Source organism: Lagenorhynchus albirostris, chromosome 3, assembly GCF_949774975.1.
Source record: "Lagenorhynchus albirostris chromosome 3, mLagAlb1.1, whole genome shotgun sequence".
NCBI lineage: Eukaryota > Metazoa > Chordata > Mammalia > Artiodactyla > Delphinidae > Lagenorhynchus > Lagenorhynchus albirostris.
Window position 1 is genome coordinate 66,142,882 of NC_083097.1, and position 21,582 is coordinate 66,164,463.

Sequence of the window (21,582 nt, forward strand, 5' to 3'; positions counted from 1 at the left end):
GTTCCCAAGCAGCTTCTGACAGGGCGATCCGGGACCTGCGCGGACGTGACCTCCTCAGCCCGCGGGCGGTCTGGGAGGAGGTCAGGTCGGGGAGGTGCAGGGTCCCCGGTCCGCGTCTCTTCGGCGACGCGGGGGCTGTCAAGGCTCTCTCCGGTGCCCCTGGGTTCTTTTGTCCTACGCGCGGTGCGCCGGAGCCGGCCGGGAGGGAGCAGGGGAATGGGGGTGGGGTGTTTGGAGCGACGCGGAGGTCTGCGAGGCGCCAGGGCGGGAAAAGCTTGCCCCGAACCAGTAGGGATGTGCAAGAATTTTATCTCACCCTGAGGAGCGAAGTGGAGGCTTTTGCTCTGGTCTCAACGAGCAAACCAGCGCTCAGATCGCTCTTCAGACAAAGGTGGCGCGGGGACCCGAATCTGGGGCCTCTAGGACCAGCCCTCTCGCCCGGACTACTGCAGTCCTCCTTTTCCTTCCATTTCCCCACCCCCTCCCAGCCCGCGGCCCTAGTTGAGCAACTTTACTGGCGGGTCTTGCGGCGGCGGAGAGCGAGTGGCGGCAGCTCCGGGGGACGCCCTCGGCTGGAGCGCCCCACCTCCCTGCGGAGGCGTGGGCGCCACCGGTCTACATCCCTGGTGCGTGAGGGCTGGGGGGCATCAGGGTTGTCCAGGCTCACTGTCTGTGTCACTGGGCGTGGAGCAGAAGGTGGGTTAGGCAGCGGAGAGCGAGGTAGAAAACTAGTGTCATAGCTTAAACTATTTGCTCTCGGATCCAGCTGCGCCGTAGCAAGTCCTGCAAGTCCCCGGGAGATGCTACGGGAGGGAGGAGAAATCTACGCGGCGCCTGGAGAGCTGTCCCGCGGTGCGCACACCCACAGGCGGAAGGACAGTCTCGCTATCTGTGTCCGTTTCTCATCTTTGTCTCTCCCTCTCTGTCTCCATCTTCTCTGCCTCTCTTCCCCTCTTCCAGCCTCTGCTTGGTCTCTTTGGCTCCTGCGTCCCCTCCCCCCACGGCTGACAAATGAATGGCTAGTGTGAAATCCCTGCCTCCTCTGTCCGCGGAGGCTGGCAAGGAGGGAGGAGCGAGGGAGGCGGTGCGCTCCTTCGGATCTACCCCCACTTGCTGTGCTTCGAGCTTGCAGAACCCAGATGTCTAGGAATAGGGAGTTTCTTGGTGGGTGTGGGCGCCCCCTGATGGAGAAATGTAGCACATGTGGAGGACAACGAGCCCCCCCGCCACCCCAAACCAAATGAGCCGCTTTCACAGCCATGTATTCAAGGATGGAGCACCCTAGCTTCCCCTTTAGTTGTTAGTGTTCTACTTCGGAATCTGCGACGTAAATCTAGGGATTTGGAGGGCCCAGGAAGAAGACTTGTCTTTAAGGGCCGAAGCGCCTTCTCCCGAGTCAGCTGGGACATGCGCGGCACTCTGGGCCAAGCCTGCAGTTTGGTGGACTAACGCACGTGGCCAAGGGAGGATCCAGGTTTCGGGGGGCTTGGCGCTCAATCTTGGACGTCACTTTAAGAAAGATCATACAGAATGCCTTACTTTTGGAAATTTTATTAAGGTCCACGACCACTCGAACCCAAAGCTAGGGTCCCGCCCCAGACCATTGCCTAAGAAGGGACCCTAATCCAACATTTAAATTTCCTCAATTTCACAACACTCGCCGAACGTGGAAATTTGGGAGGAGGGCGCCGCGAGAAAAAAGGAGAAAAGGGAAGGAAAGGGACGGTGGAGAGAAAGGGAAGAAGAAAGGAACAGAGACGGGGCACATGCACGCAAACAGCCGGGAGCGGACCGGCCGGGTTCCTTTCAAGGTTTTGGACTAAATTTCGCGTCTCCTTTTAAGCCATTGTTTAAATCCCCAAAGCGATAACAAACCCTACTGAAGCGGCGTGCTGGGAGGGAAGGCGGAGGAACTAGCCCCTTAGAGAGGCTGGGGCGGGGGGCATCTCTCCACTCCTCAGCCCGCGCGAAGAGAAGAACCGCACCGGGCGCTTCCCGCAGCGCCGGGGCTCATCAGCCGCCGCCACGTGGGCTGGAGCTTCAGCTCCCGGCCCGAGACGGGTGTGACTTCTTGGGCTCGGAGACAGCTGCACTACGGGACCGGCAGTCGCTCAGCGCAGAGGCTGGCGGGGCGCCGCCTGGGTCCCCGCCCAGAGGCCAGTGGGGGCGTGGTTTTAGTCCTTCCGCGGGACAGGGGCGGGGCGGGGAGAGCGGAGCGGCGGCGCGCCCAGCGCTTAGGCTCCGGGAGGCTGCTGGAGCGGACCAGACTTCTATCCTGACGGCGCTAAACACTCTTATTAAATAAAAAACCATTTGAATTTTTTTTTGCCTTGCTTCTTGGGAGTGGTAGGAGGAGTTTTCCCCTTGCGACAGAAAAGAAGTAAAGATTTACTCCAAGCAAACATTTTTGGCAGAAATATGAGACGAGTTTATCCTGTGATCCATATATTGACTTTAAAGATCACTTTTAGTCAATTACAGGATAATCACCTTCCATACGTCCTAAAGAGTTCGTCTAGCATGGCAAACAATTGCCATTGAAAGGACTGATAGATTCCATGAGCGCAAACCTTAGGGGCTCTGAGTGTAAATCTGGTACCTTTGCATGAGGAGCTTTATTTTAGCTCGGGCCCGGCCCATAGTGGGAGCTCAGCTCATATTTATGAAATGACTGAGCTAGTGACTTGGGGGAATGCGGCCCAGAGTTGATGCCGCCACTTAGTGCTACATTTTAGACTCTCCTACTTTTTCGCTTTATCTTGGAAGAACAGAGTTTTAATGATCTATTCCATCTCCAATTCTGACATCTAATTGATCCCCTTTCCCTTCCTTTTTGACTCCTAAAAGCTGTGACCTAAATTCTTTTAAACACTGCTTGGCATTTGTGCCAACCCTACAGTGAAAATATTCCTCTAAAGACCTAAAATGGGATGTTTTGAGTCTAATATAAAAATAGGAAGGCGTCAATGGAAGCAACAACTAGTTTTCTGAGATAAAGTCTGTGCCAGTTTGGGGAGTATGTAACCTGGGATGTGAGGGCATATCAAGCAGAAGGTCTCGGAGGCTGACTTCAGGTTCTGAGTTCTATGTGAAAAAAGGAAGATTTTACAATTGTATGTGCCTGTCCCAACTAAACTGCAAAGGGTTCCACGGATTCCAAAGTGGCTGAGCAATTACTTGCTCCAGCAGGAAGTCCACGGTCCTTAATCTTGTGGGTGGTGGGAAGAGGGAGGAGATTCAAGACATTTGCTAAAGATTTGTGTAAGAATTCAAAGTTTCGCTTTGTTTTCCTTAGTAGATAAAAATATATATATATAAAGTTAGCCCTAAATTGTATTTCCTGCTTTTAATTTCAAGTTTAAAAAGAATTTAAATTTAATTTTAACTTTAATTCAAATTTAAAGTTTGAAAAGAATCCCCCTAGATTTATATATGTTTACAAACATAGGTTTCTTCTTTTTCCCTGTGCCTACAAACTGGAAGGAAATACCTGTGCTATCCTAAGATACCTATATCTGCACCCTTGTAAATTGTTTGGAAAGGACCTAAAAAGTTAATTTAAGGCTGAATATGATTAATGTTAAAGATATAGTCATTGTTCTTTCTTTCCTCACATTATTACTCTTAAATACTTTGTGGTTAATGATTGGTCAGTAATTGAACATCAGAGCCTTTGAGAGCACAAAGATCAACCAGCACTGTCACCCAACAGCCATATAACTAAGCTCTTTTTGCCTAGTGGGATTCAAACATTTTTATTGACTTTATTCATGGACAAACATCACTAGATACTGTATTTAAAATGGGATATTGCCCTGTGACTGAACAGAACTTCTCCAGACCCATGGTTCTTTTGAGGAAGAGAATGAATGACTGTAGTAGGCTATTATTCCACCACCCACCTAGAGAAACCAGTTAGGACTCACAAATACTCATTGTTGGGGGTTACTGGCTCTGGTACGAGAAAACATGCTGATTGTTGCATAGGTCTGTACTTTACCAGAAAACACAAGGCCCGTACTCTCTCTGATTTGGAATCAGAACAAGGAGAAGTAGAGATAAATGTCTTGGCCAAGCTCCACTTCAGTTAGTGAACGTTTGCCAGTTTCCTCTGTTAGCCTAAATGTGGTTAATTACTTATATATACATTTATACATTTATATTATGTATATGTTCTCCAGGGTATTTGACTGCCGTGTTCGTATCACTGAATGTGCCAGGGGTGGTTCTATTTCAAGTGGTCAGTGCAAAGCATCTTTATCTAATGTTGTTTGTTTGTTGTGTTTCCCTGAAATGCCTCTGGATAGATCTATCATCTTTAAAAGTGTGTAAATGCAGATCTACACTTAAGTTTACCTTTTTCTCTGCATACATCCTTCCTTTTTCTGTGTACATCCTACCTCATTCTTCTTAAGAATTTTAAGAGGTGTTTATGTCTATAAACATGAGATTACATAGTTTATGATAAACACATATATAATATATGTTGTAATGTTTTTATTATTAAATTACTGAGCTGGTATTACCTGTGGTGTAGTGGAAGGAGCACTAGAATCAGAAAGGGCTTAGAATCAGAAAGCTTGAGTTGCATTTCCTAGTTGAGAAAACCAGGTTAGACACAACTTTTAGACATTTGGTGTCAAAAATCTATTAAATGGATATGCAGTTATAAACATCAAAAGGGTGAATACCTGTGAAAGGGTTTTGATAAATGAGACCTCCACAAATAAATGGTGTTAAGATATATCCCTGGGGCTCATACTGATCTAATTCTATGATCTTAATAATAACAGCATTACCCAAATCATGTATTTCCTACTAAACCTACAAAATGTGTTAGAGAGGGACGTACTGTTTTAAGAATTGTCTAATTTCACACTTGTAGGTGGAATCTAAAAAAAAAATACAAATGAACTTATTTACAAAAACAGAAGTAGACTCACAGACATAGAAAACAAATTTAGAGTCACCAAAGGGGAAAAGGGGGAAGGGATAAATTAGGAATTTGAGATTAACAGATACACACAACAATATATAAAATAGATGAACAACAAGGACCTACTGTATAGCACAAGGAACTATATTCAATATCTTGTAATAACCTGTAATGGAAAAGACTCTGAAAGAAGAATATATATATATGTATATCTATTTCTATATATCTGAATCACTGCTGTGCACCTGAAACTGACACAACATTTTAAATCCACTATACTTCAATTTAAATAGAAAAAGAATTGTCTAGTTTAATTGAACAGAAGACAGAGTCCAGAAACAGGCTCAAACGAACATGGATATTCAGTGGAAATGAAGAATTATTCAATAAATGGATTGGGCACAATGGATTGGTTCACTCAAAATGCAAGTCAATCGTTACCTCATCTCTTATCCCAAAATAAAGTTAAGATGGATCTAATATGAAATGTAGGGAATGACATTTAAAAAAATAACTAGGGGAAATTATAAGATTTTTAAAATAATAAGCTAAGAGTAAGGAAACCCGTGCTAAGGAAAAGGTGAAACCCATGCTAAGGAAAATGTAAAACCCAGAAGCCATACTAGAAAAGATTAATAAATCTGACCAATAACAATTAAATTATTTACACGAAAACAAATAACACATCTGGAAAATATTAGCAACATATGAGAGACAAAAAACTAACAACTATTTTGATATGCCAGGACCTTTTACAAAAACTAAACCACAATCTATCAAAAAGAAAAAGTGGCAAATGTTTTATGCAGGCTGCTGGCAGAAAGAGAAAAATAAATGTTTTAACATCATCTTAAAAATTGCTCCGTTTCATTCATAGTTAAAGAAATAGTAATTAAAACAACAATGATATTCTGCACCATTTTTTCATCAATCAGAGCCGTAAAGATAAAAATAGTTTAATGAAAGTTTGTGTTGGGTCAAGTTGTGGGGAAACTGGATCTCTCATATATGTAAATAGGTTCATCTTTTTTAGAAAGTGATTTGGTAATAGCTATCAAAAATTTTTTTAACTGTATATACCTTTTGACCCAGCAATTCCTCTTCTAGATATTGTCATATAGACATTGGTATGAATGCCACCCAAAACAAATGGCCAAGGATGCCCTTTGTAACATTATTTCATAGGAAAAATTTGGAAACACCTTAAAGGCTCATCACAGGAACTGGTAAAATAAACGATGCTACATTTATCTAGGGGAAAACTATGCAGCTGTTAAAAATGACACAGACACACTGTATTAGCTGATTCAGAATATTCTCCGAGATAAACTGTGTTTTAAGTGAAGAAAGTAAGGTACCAAATAGTGTAAAATATGCACCCAATTATGTACAAAATGGACATATTCATTCATTCAACAAATATTTACTGGGTGTCCTGGGCATTGTGGATACAGCAGTGAACAAAACATCAAAGGCTACATTCCTGGAGCTTATATTATGGAGGGCAGAGAAAGGCAATTCCCAAATATACATATACAATGGGGAGATGTGCTATGATGTAAATAGAGCATGAGAATGGGAGTGGAGAGTGCAGTGTGTTGTAGATCAAGGAGGAACAGGTTCACCAGGCAGAGAACAGGGCAGTGCTAAGGAGCAATGACATGAAAAAGCTTAGCCAAGTCCAGGTGCAGGAATCCAGTCACATGTTAGCGGTATATCCACATGGTGCCATTATTCCTGTGAAGCAAATTCATGACACTTCATGTTTAAATCATGATATCTCTCTCTGCATTACAGCGTTTCCTCCTTTGAGAAAGCACTCCGTAGCAACATGATAGACAATGCTCTTTACATCTACTTTGTGGCTGAGGTATCCTGGACAATTGGTTGTCTAGGGTAACTAATTCAAAAACTAGAAGACAAACCACTGTGTCTGCATCTTTAAGTCACCCTTTGCTCAGTGGAGCTTCCCCAAGATCAAGGGAGAATGCTAAATATCTGTTTACTAGAACCTTGGCTCTCTCTTTCTCTGAGGCAGCCCATCACCGGCCTGACCGTTATCCCCTCTGCAGACATCTCTTATGGATAGGATTCCTGTTGACCTTGTCTCTTGTGTCTCCCAGGCAATTAAACAGCTTCAGTCAGCTGTGACTTGATTGTTCAATGACTTTTTCCTCTTCTCATTGACTTCACTGGAATAGAAGACTAAATATAGGCACTGGCTGTCATATCTCCCAGGTCTTTCTGTGCAGACAGACTCGTTATCACTAACAAACAATGCTTACAAGACCCACACACAGAAGAGCAGAAGAATAGAGATGGGGGTCGGAGTGGTGCTCAAAACAAAGAAGCTCCAGAAAGTTTCTCATTTAGTAAAATCAAAGAAGGCAAATGGTGTGTTTAACAACCATGACCATGAACACAGTCTTATAAAAACTAGAGAAACGGAATGACATCCCTGGACTCTAAGGAAGAGGCAATGGAAATATAGTTCTGAGGTCAGAACTTTGGGCATTTGAGTTATATGGAGTGGAAATGGATGAGAGGCCAAGCGGCGCCAGTGCTAAGCTTGAGTGCACGGAGCCAAGGCCAGAGGCTGCTGCCTGCTTAGTGCTAATGACTGGCCAGCTAGAATATGGACCTTGAGCTGCCAGGTCTGATTTTCCAAAAGAAGTCAGAGATCTGGGACTTAGTGTGAACTCTCCAATTTTTAAATGTTGGCAACTTATTTAAACATTTTTTTGCAAATATATTTAAAACATGACTGATCTCTCCCTTGCACTTTTAATGCACTGGCTCCTTCCCTAGCCTTGTCTTAGGGACAGTGTTACTTGGGCAAGTGATGAGTATACTTGTTATATAGATGAAGAACAGTTTCCTCCCCTCCCTCAAAAAAAAGCCACTTTTATGAGGATGAAGTATGGCACAAAGAGTTAGACTTTTGAGTATCTGCCTTAGACAGGAGATCAGGATGCAGAAGACCCATTCCTGGTCAGGATTACATCTTCCCCTCTGGTTTTGTTATAAGATCCAACACTCTAGATATTGACAAACATCAGATATTACTGAGTCACAGTAAATATTAAATGTATTTCAGGTGTTAATTGGCCCACTCACCCATGTTTAAAGAGATTGTTGACACTTCTCTTCAAAATGTATTTCTGAATAGGAAATAGGGGCATCGGTCACACATTTGGTCAACAAACCTACCTCAAGGGTCGACTCTGAAGCTGGCACTGTGGGTGAAATATTGTGGGAATTAGTAAGCTGAATGTGATACCGGCTCTGCCTTCCGGAAGCCTACTGTTCTACACAGGAGATAAAACATGTTTCTAAATAATGATTCAGAGCACATAGAAATAAGTTATAGGACAATTTACTGTGAGCATGAAGTTGTACACAGCTATAGTAGTAACCCAGGTTATAATTTTCAAATCTAAGAGCTTTAAATACTTTTCTTTTTACTACTAGTGATATGAAACGAGGAAGAGAACACTGGTAGAAAGCTTGAATTAGAAATTTTAATAATAAATATTGAGTACTGAATATGCTGTGTATCACTGAGCTATATTTTATATACATTCTTTTATCAATTCTCATTGTACTGCTTTTCACTATTAAATAGCTACTGGAAATGAGAGAGTTAGTAACTTACCCAAAATCACAGAGTATAAGCAGAAGATTTGGAACTTGAATTCAGGGCTATTTGACAATGGAAATAGACTTTTTATTATTATTATTTTTTAAAATTTTATTTTGGAAATAGACTTTTAACATTAAGCTTATAAAAGTTTCCTGAAAAAAAGAAAAAAAAATTAAGGAAAATTTTTCTTGAAGGACAATAGGAAATTATTGTTTGTAAGCACAATTACAGAAAAGTTTCTTATTTGGATTCAGTTAGTACTCATGGAATACACTGTCTTTAATAGCATTGTATGATACAATCTTAAATTTCATTTTGTTGAAAACTGTAGGGTATGTGAAATTGATATCTTAATTTTTCCCTGAAATATTGTTATAGTATTGAGATATGGGTATATACTTCCTGCTTGCTGTGGTATCTTATTAATAAAAAAGAAATGTAGAAACGTAATTTCCCAGTTAGTGTGTAACAACATCTATTAGCATATCTCAGTAATTATATGATAAATAATAAACTTAATTATCAAGGTTACTTTAGGATTATCAACTGTATACTTTTCATTGTGAGTTGTCAAATGGCCTATTGATGGAAAATATAAGACATACAATGTATTAGGTAAAAAAAAATGGTCTTCAGGACATATCTAGAATTTTATAATTTTTTTAAGAAAGGTTCTAACACTTATTTCAATATATATAAAATAAAGCAATCAGGTAGGGAAGAATATCAAGAGTAAATGTATAGCTGTCATAAATTATGAAATTGAATTTGAGCCCAAATTGGACTTGGATTCATTCTTACAGCATTTACTTCTTTTTAATCTAGGTTTTCTAAATCATACACAATTTAGATATTTTCTAAGGCAGTTATGCAGGGCACCAACTCAAATATGTGTCAGTTAGGATGCCTTCAGTGACAAGCAACAAAAATCCTTGATTTTATTGGTTTAAATAATAAAGGAATTTATTATCTACTATAAAGAAAGTTCAAGGTTATGGTTGGCTGTAGGTCTAATGCCTGAGCACTTCAGCCCTGCCTCTCCTGATTCTTTCTCAGCTTCATCCTAGAAGGTATCTTATATACTCATGGGTGCAAGATAGATACAACAGTTTCACGAGGTATATCCTATCTTGATAATGTCCAGTGAAGAAAAGCAACCATCACTTCCTTTTTTCTCTTCTTAAAATGAATATACCTTTCCCAGGAGCAACCCCTTCACGCAAGATCCTCTCACATCTCATTGGCCAAAATTGCATCATATACTCACTCCAAAACCAGTCATTGGCAAAAGAAATGGGAACAATGTAATTGACATAGAATAATCAGGATCATCCCCTTGGGCTGGGGTTTGACCCAGGTTCCGCTAAAGTATATGGCTGTGTGAAGGAGGGTAGATACTAGAATGGAATTAGAGTTTTGTTAGAAAAGAGAAGGAGGAATGGCTACAGGATAGCTAATCAACAATGGCTGTTATAGAACAGTCCTAAAGGTAACTGAGAAGGGAATAACTGTGGAGATCAAATAGCCTTCTGCAGTTCTTCTGAGCTTAGCTCTTTGATTTCTAGATGGTCCCCAACAATGGTAGTTATCCTCCTCATAATGATAGCTTCATAGATATTTGAGCTGGAAGGGACCATGCTGAGACCCAGATTTGTTAAATGTCTTCACACAATAAATTAATGGCAAAGCCAGGTCAGGGTTTCTTGACTCTCAGTACAGGGTGTTTTCTTTCATTCTTTATCCTTCAGACAGTTGGAACTGCTTTAAAACTCATGGCAAGCACTGGCCTTTTCTGTAATTAACAGCTTCTTATAATATATGTATTTTGTTTGTTCAGCCTCCTAGAAACTAAATTGAGTTTGTGCTTTAAAAAGCCTACTGAGATCCTTGTTCTCTGTTCTGATACCGTGTGCATGAACCACCAACAGGTTTCCTCCTACCTCACATTTGATGTGAGTCCCTTTCTTGCAACATCTCTCTCAATAGCTTCCCCATCTTCTCTTGCTCCATCTATGACCAACTTCCTGTTTCTAAATAGATTTTGTGGTCGCCCCTCCCTCCTTGTGCCAGCTCCTAGCCACTAGTTACTTAGGCTGTGGTCTATATTGTTCTTCCAACAGCCTACCCTGTTGTGGTTGCCCCACACATCCACATTGTTATATGTCCCCAGTTTGGGTTCTGGGATTATTTTGGTAACTACCACATTGGGTGAGAGTCAAACTAATAATTTAAAGTGTTGGGACAACTTCTCCTATTGCAAGTCTCCTCCTGTTTTTACAATCCAAGAGGAGCTGCTTCTTGTACTCTTATTACCGATAATGCACAAATAGAATGTGATGTATGGCCTCCCACAAACCTGAATGCTTATGATTTACTTTGTGTTTTTCTTCTTTTCTTTCTAGGACAAGATGTTGATAAATATAAAGGGCATCTTATGGATGTGCTCTACCTTAATAGCAACCCATGCACTACAGAAAGGTGAGTGTGGTAACAATTTTTTAAGGACTAATTGAAATAAAAATTGAAGTACTGGGACATGGAATGGGATTATGGAATCATTAAAATAAAGGATGGGGCTTCCCTGGTGGCGCAGTGGTTGAGAGTCCGCCTGCTGATGCAGGGGACACGGGTTCGTGCCCTGGTCCAGGAGGATCCCGCATGCCGCGGAGCGGCTGGGCCCGTGAGCCATGGCCGTTGAGCCTGCGCGGCCGGAGCCTGTGCTCCGCAACGGGAGAGGCCACAACAGTGAGAGGCCTGCATACCACAAAAAAAAAAAAAAAAAAAGGATGAATTTTTGATCTATTCATTGCTGAACACTTTTAGCTAAAATATTATTAGGTTGAAAACAGTGGTTTAAAAGAAATCAATCATAACAAAATAATGAACCAGGTGCTAAAGAAGCAAGTGGGCTTTCAGTAACTTCCCAGATTACTTTCAGACTGTGCAAAAAGGCTCACGTGTGGGGCTGGGCATATTTTTAACTTCTGCTTTCTTCAACACTGCTCAAAAATTTTCTATATTAAAAAAAGAAGACTATTAAACATTCAGGAGGACAGAGTTTGAAAAAAGTAAAGAAGATAGAGAGAGGGCTGATAGCCAAGTTTTTCCCCCACCTCCATTTCTTTTTTCCTTCCCTCCCTTCCCCTCCCCTTCCCTTCCCTTCCCCTCCCCTTCCCTTCCCTTCCCTTCCCTTCCCTTCCCTTCCCTTCCCTTTCCTCCCCTTCCCTTCCCTTCCCTTCCCTTCCCTTCCCTTCCCTTTCCTCCCCTTCCCTTCCCTATTCTTCTCCCCACCCCCTTTCTAGTAACTGGATAAGTACACATCCACTGTTTTTGTTAGCTGTAAATTATATATCCATCTAATGTGTTCTGTGATTCCAAATTTGTGGAGTCTGGTCTATGAAAAAAGATACTGTGCTGAGTTTCAGTGATCTGCTCCCATCAAGGGTCTCTCCAGACTCAGCTTCCACTTCTTTCTCATACTCACTCTATGCTTCTAGTCTCTGCAAGAATTTACAATTGCATTCATAGACCTTCTTATTCCCTTTTATTTACATGCAGTTCCTTCTGCTTGACAGTCCCTTCGCTTGTTCTCTACAGTTCCACTTCAGTTCATTCTTAAGACTCAAAATTTAAGTATCATTCCGTCTATTCATCCATCCATCCTTCCACCTATCCACTCATCTATCCATCCGTTGACAGTATTGTTTGAATACATTCTATGTGCTACATGTTAGTCTGGGTCTCCAGGGATATATCAGTGGATGAGTCATACATTGTCTTGGATTTCATTAAACCTAATCTCCTTAGTTACATGAGGTAAGCGATAAACAAGTAAACAAACAATCCAAGTACTTCCGAATAGATGAATATAAAGCAGAATGACATCATAGGAAATGGCATAGGGTGGGGGGCAGGGGGGGTGATAAAGCGTCTTTGAGAAAGTCATACTTAAACTGATGTGGGAATGATGAGGAAGAGCCAGCCAGCTAAGATTTGGCCCAAGTTAGGTAGTGTGTTTGAACAACAGAAAGTTCACTGTAGTTGGAGAGCAGTGATCAAGAAGAAAGTAGGAGATACAGACAGAGAGATAGTCAGAGGTCAGTTCATATAAATAGTAACAATATCTAATACTTAGAAAAGAGCTTCCTATGAGCCAAGAACAGCTTAACATTAGCTTATTGAAGCATTCATTATCCATAGAGGAAACTGAGAACCTAAGAGACTTGCTCAAAGCCACACAACCAGTAAGTAGCAGAACTGCGAGATAAACCAAGGCTGTCCCAGGTGTGTGTGAGCTTTACCTCTGTTACGTTTCTTATCTATATAGGGCATTGTAGCTTTAGAAATGACTAGATTTTATTTCCAGGAAGCACTGAAGGAAGCGCTGAAGGGTTTCAGCAGGTGAAAGACATGAGTTGATGAATGTTTTCAAAGTTCCATGTTTGCTATTCTATGTAGATTTGATTGTAGGAGAGCAAGAGTGGCAGCAGGGAGATCACTTAGGAGGTTATTGTGGTCACCTGTATGTGAAATGGGGTGTGGCAGAAGAGCTGGAGAGAAGTGAATTCTCATCTCTCCAACATGGAGATGGAAGATTCAGACCAACAAATGGATTGGATGTGGTGTGGTGAGGGCAAGAGAGGAATCAAGGACGAGCTGACTTCAGACATGGCTCTCATTCCCCTTTCCAGCCAATTTAAAAGCCCTTTCTCTATGTTCCCATTGTCCCCTGTGCTGTGACATCTGTTATAGCCCATACCACCCGCTATGATAAGTTATGCTTCATTTTTCTTCCCAAGGGGAGTGTAGCTTCAAGAGAGCTGTTTTTTATTTTCTAGCAGAGTTCCTGACACACTGCTAGCACTTAATCAATTTATGTGTTGAGTGAATAAGTGAATGAATAAATAAACAATGTGTGAATACCACAGTGAATGACCTGGATGGCCATCAGAGTCTAGGCTCCACCAATCCAAGAGCCCAGGAGCTGTCCTTTTCAGCATTTTCAGGAAGTAAAGGTTGAAGGTCACAGAGAGGAAAGGACAATGGCATCCAGTGAAGAGGGAAGACATAGAAAGGAGATAGAGAAAAGGAGTTGGTTTGGGTGGGAAGTAATAGGAGGGAATTATAGAGAAAGTAGTGGGAGAACCTTGAGGAACAGGGCAACTCACCCTCCACTTAAAACAAAGAAAGAACTCATACAAACAGTAGGGAAACAAACAAACACTTATGGTATAGCTCCTTGATGGTATTTTAAAATAGTAGTAATAGCTAACAGTATTGAGTGATTTCTACGTTACGCCTCGTTCTAAGTATTTTACTTTGTTATCCCTTTTTAATCTTAGCTCTCCGATGAGACACATGCTTTTATTTTCCCCATTTGGCAAATGAGGAAACTGCAATACCAAAAGATTTAGAGACATAGCTAATGTAGAAGATTATACATCAATTTAGTGATTGAGCCTGTAGGTGAACCCAGGCAGTCTGGCTCCACAGTCCATGCTCTCAACCACTGTATTGTACTTTATCCCAAGCATCAAGTTCTTTGCAAATCTGTAATCACTGTTAAGAGATGTCATTAGTTTGGGGCTAATTGCAGAAGAATTTTTACTTTTTCATGTGAGGGGTATAAATTGAACATGTAAGATCCATATGAAACAGACTTGCCAAGTTCATAGTGAATCACAGAGCAGTAACTAGTTGAGTCAACACAAGTACTCTTATCTTAAGGTTTTCTCTGTTTATGTCTACGCACGCAAAAGGTCAATAACTAATGAACACTCTGTCTGTTGGTTTCTGGATTTATTTTAATGCATGAAGAACTCTTTGCTTTAAAAATACCCTTTATATTGATTATCTAGCATTGACCCAGTTATTTGGATATTCCTCTAATATTAATAAATGCAGCCATGCACAGTTATTAGTAAATGAATGAACAAAAGAGTGACATTAATACTTGAGAGGGTGATAAATTCCTCTATACTCACTCTGACAATTATCACAATTATTTGGTGATAAATTCCTCTATACTCACTCTGACAATTATTTTGTGTGTTTGTTCAAATTGTGTAGATAGAATTTGCATCATCCTTGCTCTGCAGAATTTATTGGCAGAGAATGAAACATAACTGATCATTCATTGTTCAGAGATTTCTCCCTTACTGTATTCATTTAGACCACAAACTATCTGGTGGGAATAGTGAATTTTTTTTAAAGCAATTTTTTTTGAATTTTATTTTATTTATTTTTTTATACAGCAGGTTCTTATTAGTCATCAATTTTATACACATCAGTGTATACATGTCAATCCCAATCTCCCAATTAATCACACCCCCACCCCCACCCACCACTGCTTTCCCCCCTTAGTGTCCATATGTTTGTTCTCTACATCTGTGTCTCTATTTCTGCCCTGAAAACTGGTTCATCTGTACCATTTTTCTAGATTCCACATATATGTGTTAATATACGGTATTTGTTTTTCTCTTTCTGACTTACTTCACTCTGTATGACAGTCTCTAGATTCATCCATGTCTCTACAAATGACCCAGTTTCATTCCCTTTTATGGCTGAGTAATATTCCATTGCATATATGTACCACATTTTCTTTATCCATCCGTCCATTGATGGGCATTAAGGTTGCTTCCATGACCTGGCTATTGTAAATAGTGCAGCAATGAACATTGGAGTGCATGTGTCTGTTTGAATTATGGTTTTCTCTGGGTATATGCCCAGTAGTGGGATTGTTGGGTCATATAGTAATTCTATTTTTAGTTTTTTAAGGAACCTCCATACTGTTCTCCATAGTGGCTGTATCAATTTACATTCCCACCAACAGTGCAAGAGGGTTCCCTTTTCTCCACACCCTCTCCAGCATTTGTTGTTTGTAGATTTTCTGATGATGCCCATTCTAACTGGTGTGAAGTGATACCTCAGTGTAGTTTTGATTTGCATTTCTCTAATAATTAGTGATGTTGAGCAGCTTTTCATGTGCCTCTTGGCCATCTGTATGTCCTCTTTGGAGAAATGTCTATTTAGGTCTTCTACCCATTTTTTGATTGCGTTTTTTGTCTTTTAAATATTGAGCTGCATGAGCTGTTTATATATTTTGGAGATTCATCCTTTGTCCGTTGATTCATTGGCAAATATTTTCTCCCATTCTGAGGGTTGTCTTTTCGTCTTGCTTATAGTTTCCTTTGCTTTGCAAAAGCTTTGAAGTTTCATTAGGTCCCATTTGTTTATTTTTGTTTTTATTTCCATTACTCTAGGAGGGGGATCAAAAAAGATCTTGCGGAGATTTATGTCAAAGAGTGTTCTTCCTATGTTTTCCTCTAAGAGTTTTATAGTGTCCGGTCTTACATTTACATCTCTAATCCATTTTGAGTTTATTTTTGTGTATGGTGTTAGGGAGTGTTCTAATTTCATTCTTTTACATGTTGCTGACCAGTTTTCCCAGCACCACTTATTGAAGAGGCTGTCTTTTCTCCATTGTATATCCCTGCCTCCTTTGTCATAGATTAGTTGACCATAGGTGTGTGGGTTTATCTCTGGGCTTTATATCCTACTCCATTGATCTATATTTCTGTTGTTGTGCCAGTACCATATTGTCTTGATTACTGTAGCTTTGTGGTATAGTCTGAGGTCAGGGAGTCTGAGTCCTCCAGCTCTGTTTTTTTCTGTTCTAGTTTTCTAGAACAGAAGATTTTCTGTTCTAGTTCTGTAAAAAATGCCATTGATAATTTAATAGGGATTGCATTGAATCTGTAGTTTGCTTTGGGTAGTATAGTCATTTTCACAATGTTGATTCTTCCAATCCAAGAACATGGAATATCTCTCCATCTGTTGGTATCATCTTTAATTTCTTTCAGCAGTGTCTTATAGTTTTCTGCATACAGGTCTTTTCTCTCCCTAGGTAGGTTTATTCCTAGGTATTTTATTCTTTTTGTTGCAATGGTAAATGGGAGTGTTTCCTTAATTTCTCTTTCAGATTTTTCATCATTCGTGTATAGGAATGCAAGAGATTTCTGTGCATTAATTTTATATCCTGCAACTTTACCAAATTCATTGATTAGCTCTAGTAGTTTTCTGGTGGCATCCTTAGGATTCTCTACGTATAATATCATGTCATCTGCAAACAATGACAGTTTTACTTCTTCTTTTCCAATTTGTATTCCATTTATTTCTACTTCTTCTCTGATTGCCATGGCTAGGACTTCCAAAACTATGTTGAATAATAGTGGAGAGCGTGGACATCCTTGTCTTGTTCCTGATCTTAGAGGAAGTGCTTTCAGTTTTTCACCATTGAGAATGATGTTTGCTGTGGGTTTGTTGTATATGGCCTTTATTATGTTGAGGTAAGTTCCCTCTATGCCCACTTTCTGGAGAGTTTTTATCATAAATCGGTGTTAAATTTTGTCAAAAGCTTTTTCTGCATCTATTGAGATGATCATATGGTTTTTCTTCTTCAATTTGTTAATGTGGTGTATCACATTGATTGATTTGCATATATTGAAGAATTCTTGCATCCCTGGGATAAATCCCACTTGATCATGGTGTATGATCCTTTTAATGTGTTGTTGGATTCTGTTTGCTAGTATTTTGTTGAGGATTTTTGCATCTATATTCATCAATGATATTGGTCTGTAATTTTCTTTTTTTGTGGTATCTTTGTCTGGTTTTGGTATCAGGGTGATGGTGGCCTCATAGAATGAGTTTGGGAGTGTTCCTTCCTCTGCAATTTTTTGGAAGAGTTTGAGAAGGATGGGTGTTAGCTTTTCTCTAAATGTTTGATAGAATTCACCTGTGAAGCCATCTGGTCCTGGACTTTTGTTTGTTGGAAGATTTTTAACCACAGTTTCAATTTCATTACTTGTGATTGGTCTGTTCATATTTTCTATTTCTTCCTGGTTCAGTCGTGGAAGGTTATACCTTTCTAAGAATTTGTCCATTTCTTCCAGGTCGTCCATTTTATTGGCATAGAGTTGCTTGTAGTAGTCTCTTAGGATGCTTTGAATTTCTGTGGTGTCTGTTGTAACTTCTCCTTTTTCATTTCTAATTTTATTGATTTGAGTCCTCTCCCTCTTTTTCTTGATGAGTCTGGGTAAAGGTTTGTCAATTTTGTTTATCTTCTCAAAGAACCAGCTTTTCGTTTTATTGATCTTTGCTTTGTTTTCTTCGTTTCTATTTCATTTATTTCTGCTCTGATCTTTATGATTTCTTTCCTTCTGCTAACTTCAGGTTTTGTTTGTTCTTCTTTCTCTACTTCTTTTAGGTGTAAGGTTAGATTGTTTATTTGGGATTTTTCTTCTTTCTTGAGGTAGGCTTGTATAGCTATAAACTTCCCTCTTAGAACTGCTTTTGCTGCATCCCATAGGTTTCAGGTTGTCATGTTTTCATTGTCATTTGTCTCTAGGTATTTTCTGATTTCCTCTTTGATTTCTTAAGTGATCTCTTGGTTATTTAGTAACGTATTGTTTACCCTCCATGTGTTTGTGTTTTTTTATGGTTTTTTCCCTGTAATTCATTTCTCTTCTCATAGTATTGTGGTCAGAAAAGATGCTTGATATGATTTCAATTTTCTTAAATTTCCTGAGGCTTGATTTGTGACCCAAGATGTGATCTATCCTGGAGAATGTTCCATGTGCCCTTGAGAAGAAAGTGTAAACTGCTTTTTTTGGATGGAATGTCATATAAATATCAATTAAATCTATCTGGCCTATTGTGTCATTCAAAGCTTGTATTTCCTGATTAATTTTCTGTTTGGATGATCTGTCCATTGGTGTAAGTGAGGTGTTAAAGTCCCCCACTATTATTGTGTTACTGTCAATTTCATCTTTTAGAGCTCTTAGCAGTTGCTTTATGTATTGAGGTGCTCCTATGTTGTGTGCATGTATATTTATAATTGTTTTATCTTCTTCTTGGATTGATCCCTTGATCATTATGTAGTGTCCTTCCTTGTCTCTTGTAACATTCTTTATTTTAAAGTCTATTTTATCGGATATGAGTATTGCTACTCCAGCTTTCTTTTGGTTTCCATTTGCATGGAACATCTTTTTCCATCCCCTCACTTTCAGTCTGTATGTGTCCCTAGGTCTGAAATGGGTCTCTTGTAGACAGCATATGTATGGGTCTTGTTTTTGTATCCATTCAGCAAGCCTGTGTCTTTTGGTTGGAGCATTTAATCCATTCACGTTTAAGGTAATTATCAATATGTATGTTCTTATTACCATTTTCTTAATTGTTTTGGGTTTGTTTTTGTAGGTTCTTTTCTCCTCTTGTGTTTCCCACTTAGAGAAGTTCCTTTAGCATTTGTTGTAGAGCTGGTTTGGTGGTGCTGAATTCTCTTAGCTTTTGCTTGTCTGTAAAGCTTTTGATTTCTCCATCAAATCTGAATGAGATCCTTGCTGGCTAGAGTAATCTTGGTTGTAGGTGCTTCCCTTTCATTACTCTAGGTGTACCATGCCACTCCCTTCCTGCTTGTAGAGTTTCTGCTGAGAAATCAGCTGTTAACCTTATGGGAGTTCCCTTGTTTGTTATTTGTCATTTTTCCCTTGCTGCTTTCAATAATTTTTCTTTGTCTTTAATTTTTGCCAATTTGATTACTATGTGTCTTGGAGTGTTTCTCTTTGGGTTTATCCTGTATGGGACTGTCTGCACTTCCTGGACTTGGGTGGCTATTTCCTTTTCCATGTTAGGGAAGTTTTCAACTATAATCTCTTCAAATATTTTCTCGGGGCCTTTCTCTCTCTCTACTCCTTCTGGGACCCCTATAATGAGAATGTTGTTGTGTTTAATGTTGTCCCAGAGGTCTCTTAGGCTGTCTCCATTTCTTTTCTTTTTTTTTTTCTTTAATCTGTTCCACAGCAGTGGATTCCACCATGCTGTCTTCCAGGTCACTTATCCATTCTTCTGCCTTAGTTATTCTGCTATTGATTCCTGGTAGTGTATTTTTCATTTCAGTTGTGTTGTTCGTCTCTGTTCGTTTCTTCTTTAATTCTTCAGATCTTTTTTAAACATTTCTTGCATCTTCTCGATCTTTGCCTACATTCTTTTTCCGAGGTCCTGGATCATCTTCACTATCGTTATTCTGAATTCTTTTTCTGGAAGTTTGCCCATCTCCACTTCATTTAGTTGTTTTTCTTGGGTTTTATCTTTTTCCTTCATCCAGTACATAGCCCTCTGCCTTTTCATCTTGTCTGTCTTTCTGTGAATGTGGTTTTTGTTCCACAGGCTGCAGGATTGTAGTTCTTCTTGCTTCTGCTGTCTGCCCTCTGGTGGATGAAGCTATCTAAGAGGCTTGTGCAAGTTTCCTGATGGGAGGGACTGGTGGTGGGTACAGCTGGCTGTTGCTTTGGTGGGCAGAGCTCAGCAAAACTTTAATCCACTCGTCTGCTGATAGGTAAGGCCTGGCTCCCTCCCTGTTGGTTGTTTGGCCTGAGGCGACCTAACACTGGATCCTACCCAGGCTCTTTGGTGGGGCTAATGGTGGACTCTGGGAAGGCTCACGCCAAGGAGTACTTCCCAGAACTTCTGCTGCCAGTGTCCTTGTCCCCACAGTGAGCCACAGCCACCCCCCTGCCTCTGCAGGAGACCCTCCAACACTAGCAGGTACGTCTGGTTCAGACTCCTATGGGGTCACTGCTCCTTCCCCTGGGTCCCAGTGAGCACACTACTTTGTGTGTGCCCTCCAAGAGTGGAGTCTCTGTTTCCCCCAGTCCTGTCACAGTCCTGCAATCAAATCCCACTAGCCTTCAAAGTCTGACTCTCTAAGAATTCCTCCTCCCGTTGCTGGATCCCCAGATTGGGAAGCCTGACGTGGGGCTCAGAACCTTCACTCCATTGGGTGGACTTCTGTGGTATAAGTGTTCTCCAGTTTGTGAGTCACCCACCCAGCAGTTATGGGATTTGATTTTATCATGATTGCTCTCCTCCTACCGTCTCATTGTGTCTTCTCCTTTGTCTTTGGAGTGGGGTATATTTTTTGGTGAGTTCCAGTATCTTCCTGTCGATAATTGTTCAGCAGTTAGTTGTGATTCTGGTGTTCTTGTAAGAGGGGGTGAGAGCACGTCCTTCTACTCCGCCATCTTGAACCAATCTCTCCAGGAATAGGGAATTTTTGTTAGCATTCACTTTTATTTCTTGCATTATCAGAGTTTCAGACAAGTTCTTGCAGGTAGCAGGTTTTTTTTGTTTTGTTTTGTTTTTTAGCATGCATAGTCAGTAAACATTATCCTCTGAACTACTAAATTTCTCTCTTAAAATATTTAGATTTGGTAAACTTAGTTCTTGTTACCCCCCAGTGCCTTACGACCCAAAGTTTCATACACAAAAGACTTGGCCACACAGCTTCTTGTTCATCCTGTTGTTAAGACTGGATTCTACATGAATATTTATTTACATCCAACTGAAGCTTTTAATTTTCTTGTATCTGTAAACACCCAGAACAATAAATAACCCCTGGGAAATTGCCTGTTGGTGTAAGTTTGTTCTAATATATTTTTTCATTACAGCACAGTTATTGAGTAATGCTCTAAGTGTCAGAAACCTCCCAATCAGATAGATAGAGGTGAATCTCATATCTGCCTCTATACCTCTAAAATTATGAAAACAACTGTAATTTAGTAATAAATATTAAGGAATTGAAAGTCATTTATCTTAAACTCATTTTAAAGGAAATCATAAAGGGTCTTATAATTTGTTGTTGTTGTTGTTGTTGTTGTTGTTTTACCGGTACGCGGGCCTCTCACTGTTGTGGCCTCTCCCATTGCGGAGCACAGGCTCTGGACACGCAGGCTCAGCAGCCATGGCTCACGGGCCCAGCTGCTCTGCGGGATGTAGGATCTTCCCGGACCAGGGCACGAACCCGTGTCCCCTGCATCAGCAGGCGGACTCTCAACCACCGCGCCACCTGGGAAGCCCAAGGGTCTTATAATTTATACCATAATTGATGCTGATGGTAAAGATGTTTATTCTCCATTTAAAAAGCAATCTTTTATTTGTGAAGTTAATG

The 21,582-nt window shown here is 40.5% G+C and overlaps 1 protein-coding gene across 1 annotated transcript in view; it reads left to right on the forward strand.

Moving 5' to 3' along the window:
- Positions 1-511: 511 nt before the first annotated feature.
- VCAN (versican) overlaps positions 512-21,582 on the forward strand; it is a 112,848-nt gene continuing 91,777 nt past the window's right edge. Inside the window, exons 1-2 of the mRNA XM_060146144.1 lie at positions 512-626; positions 10,982-11,057. Coding sequence (XP_060002127.1) covers positions 10,988-11,057 — 70 coding nt within the window. The 5' untranslated portion in view covers positions 512-626; positions 10,982-10,987. The remainder of the gene's footprint in view (positions 627-10,981; positions 11,058-21,582) is intronic.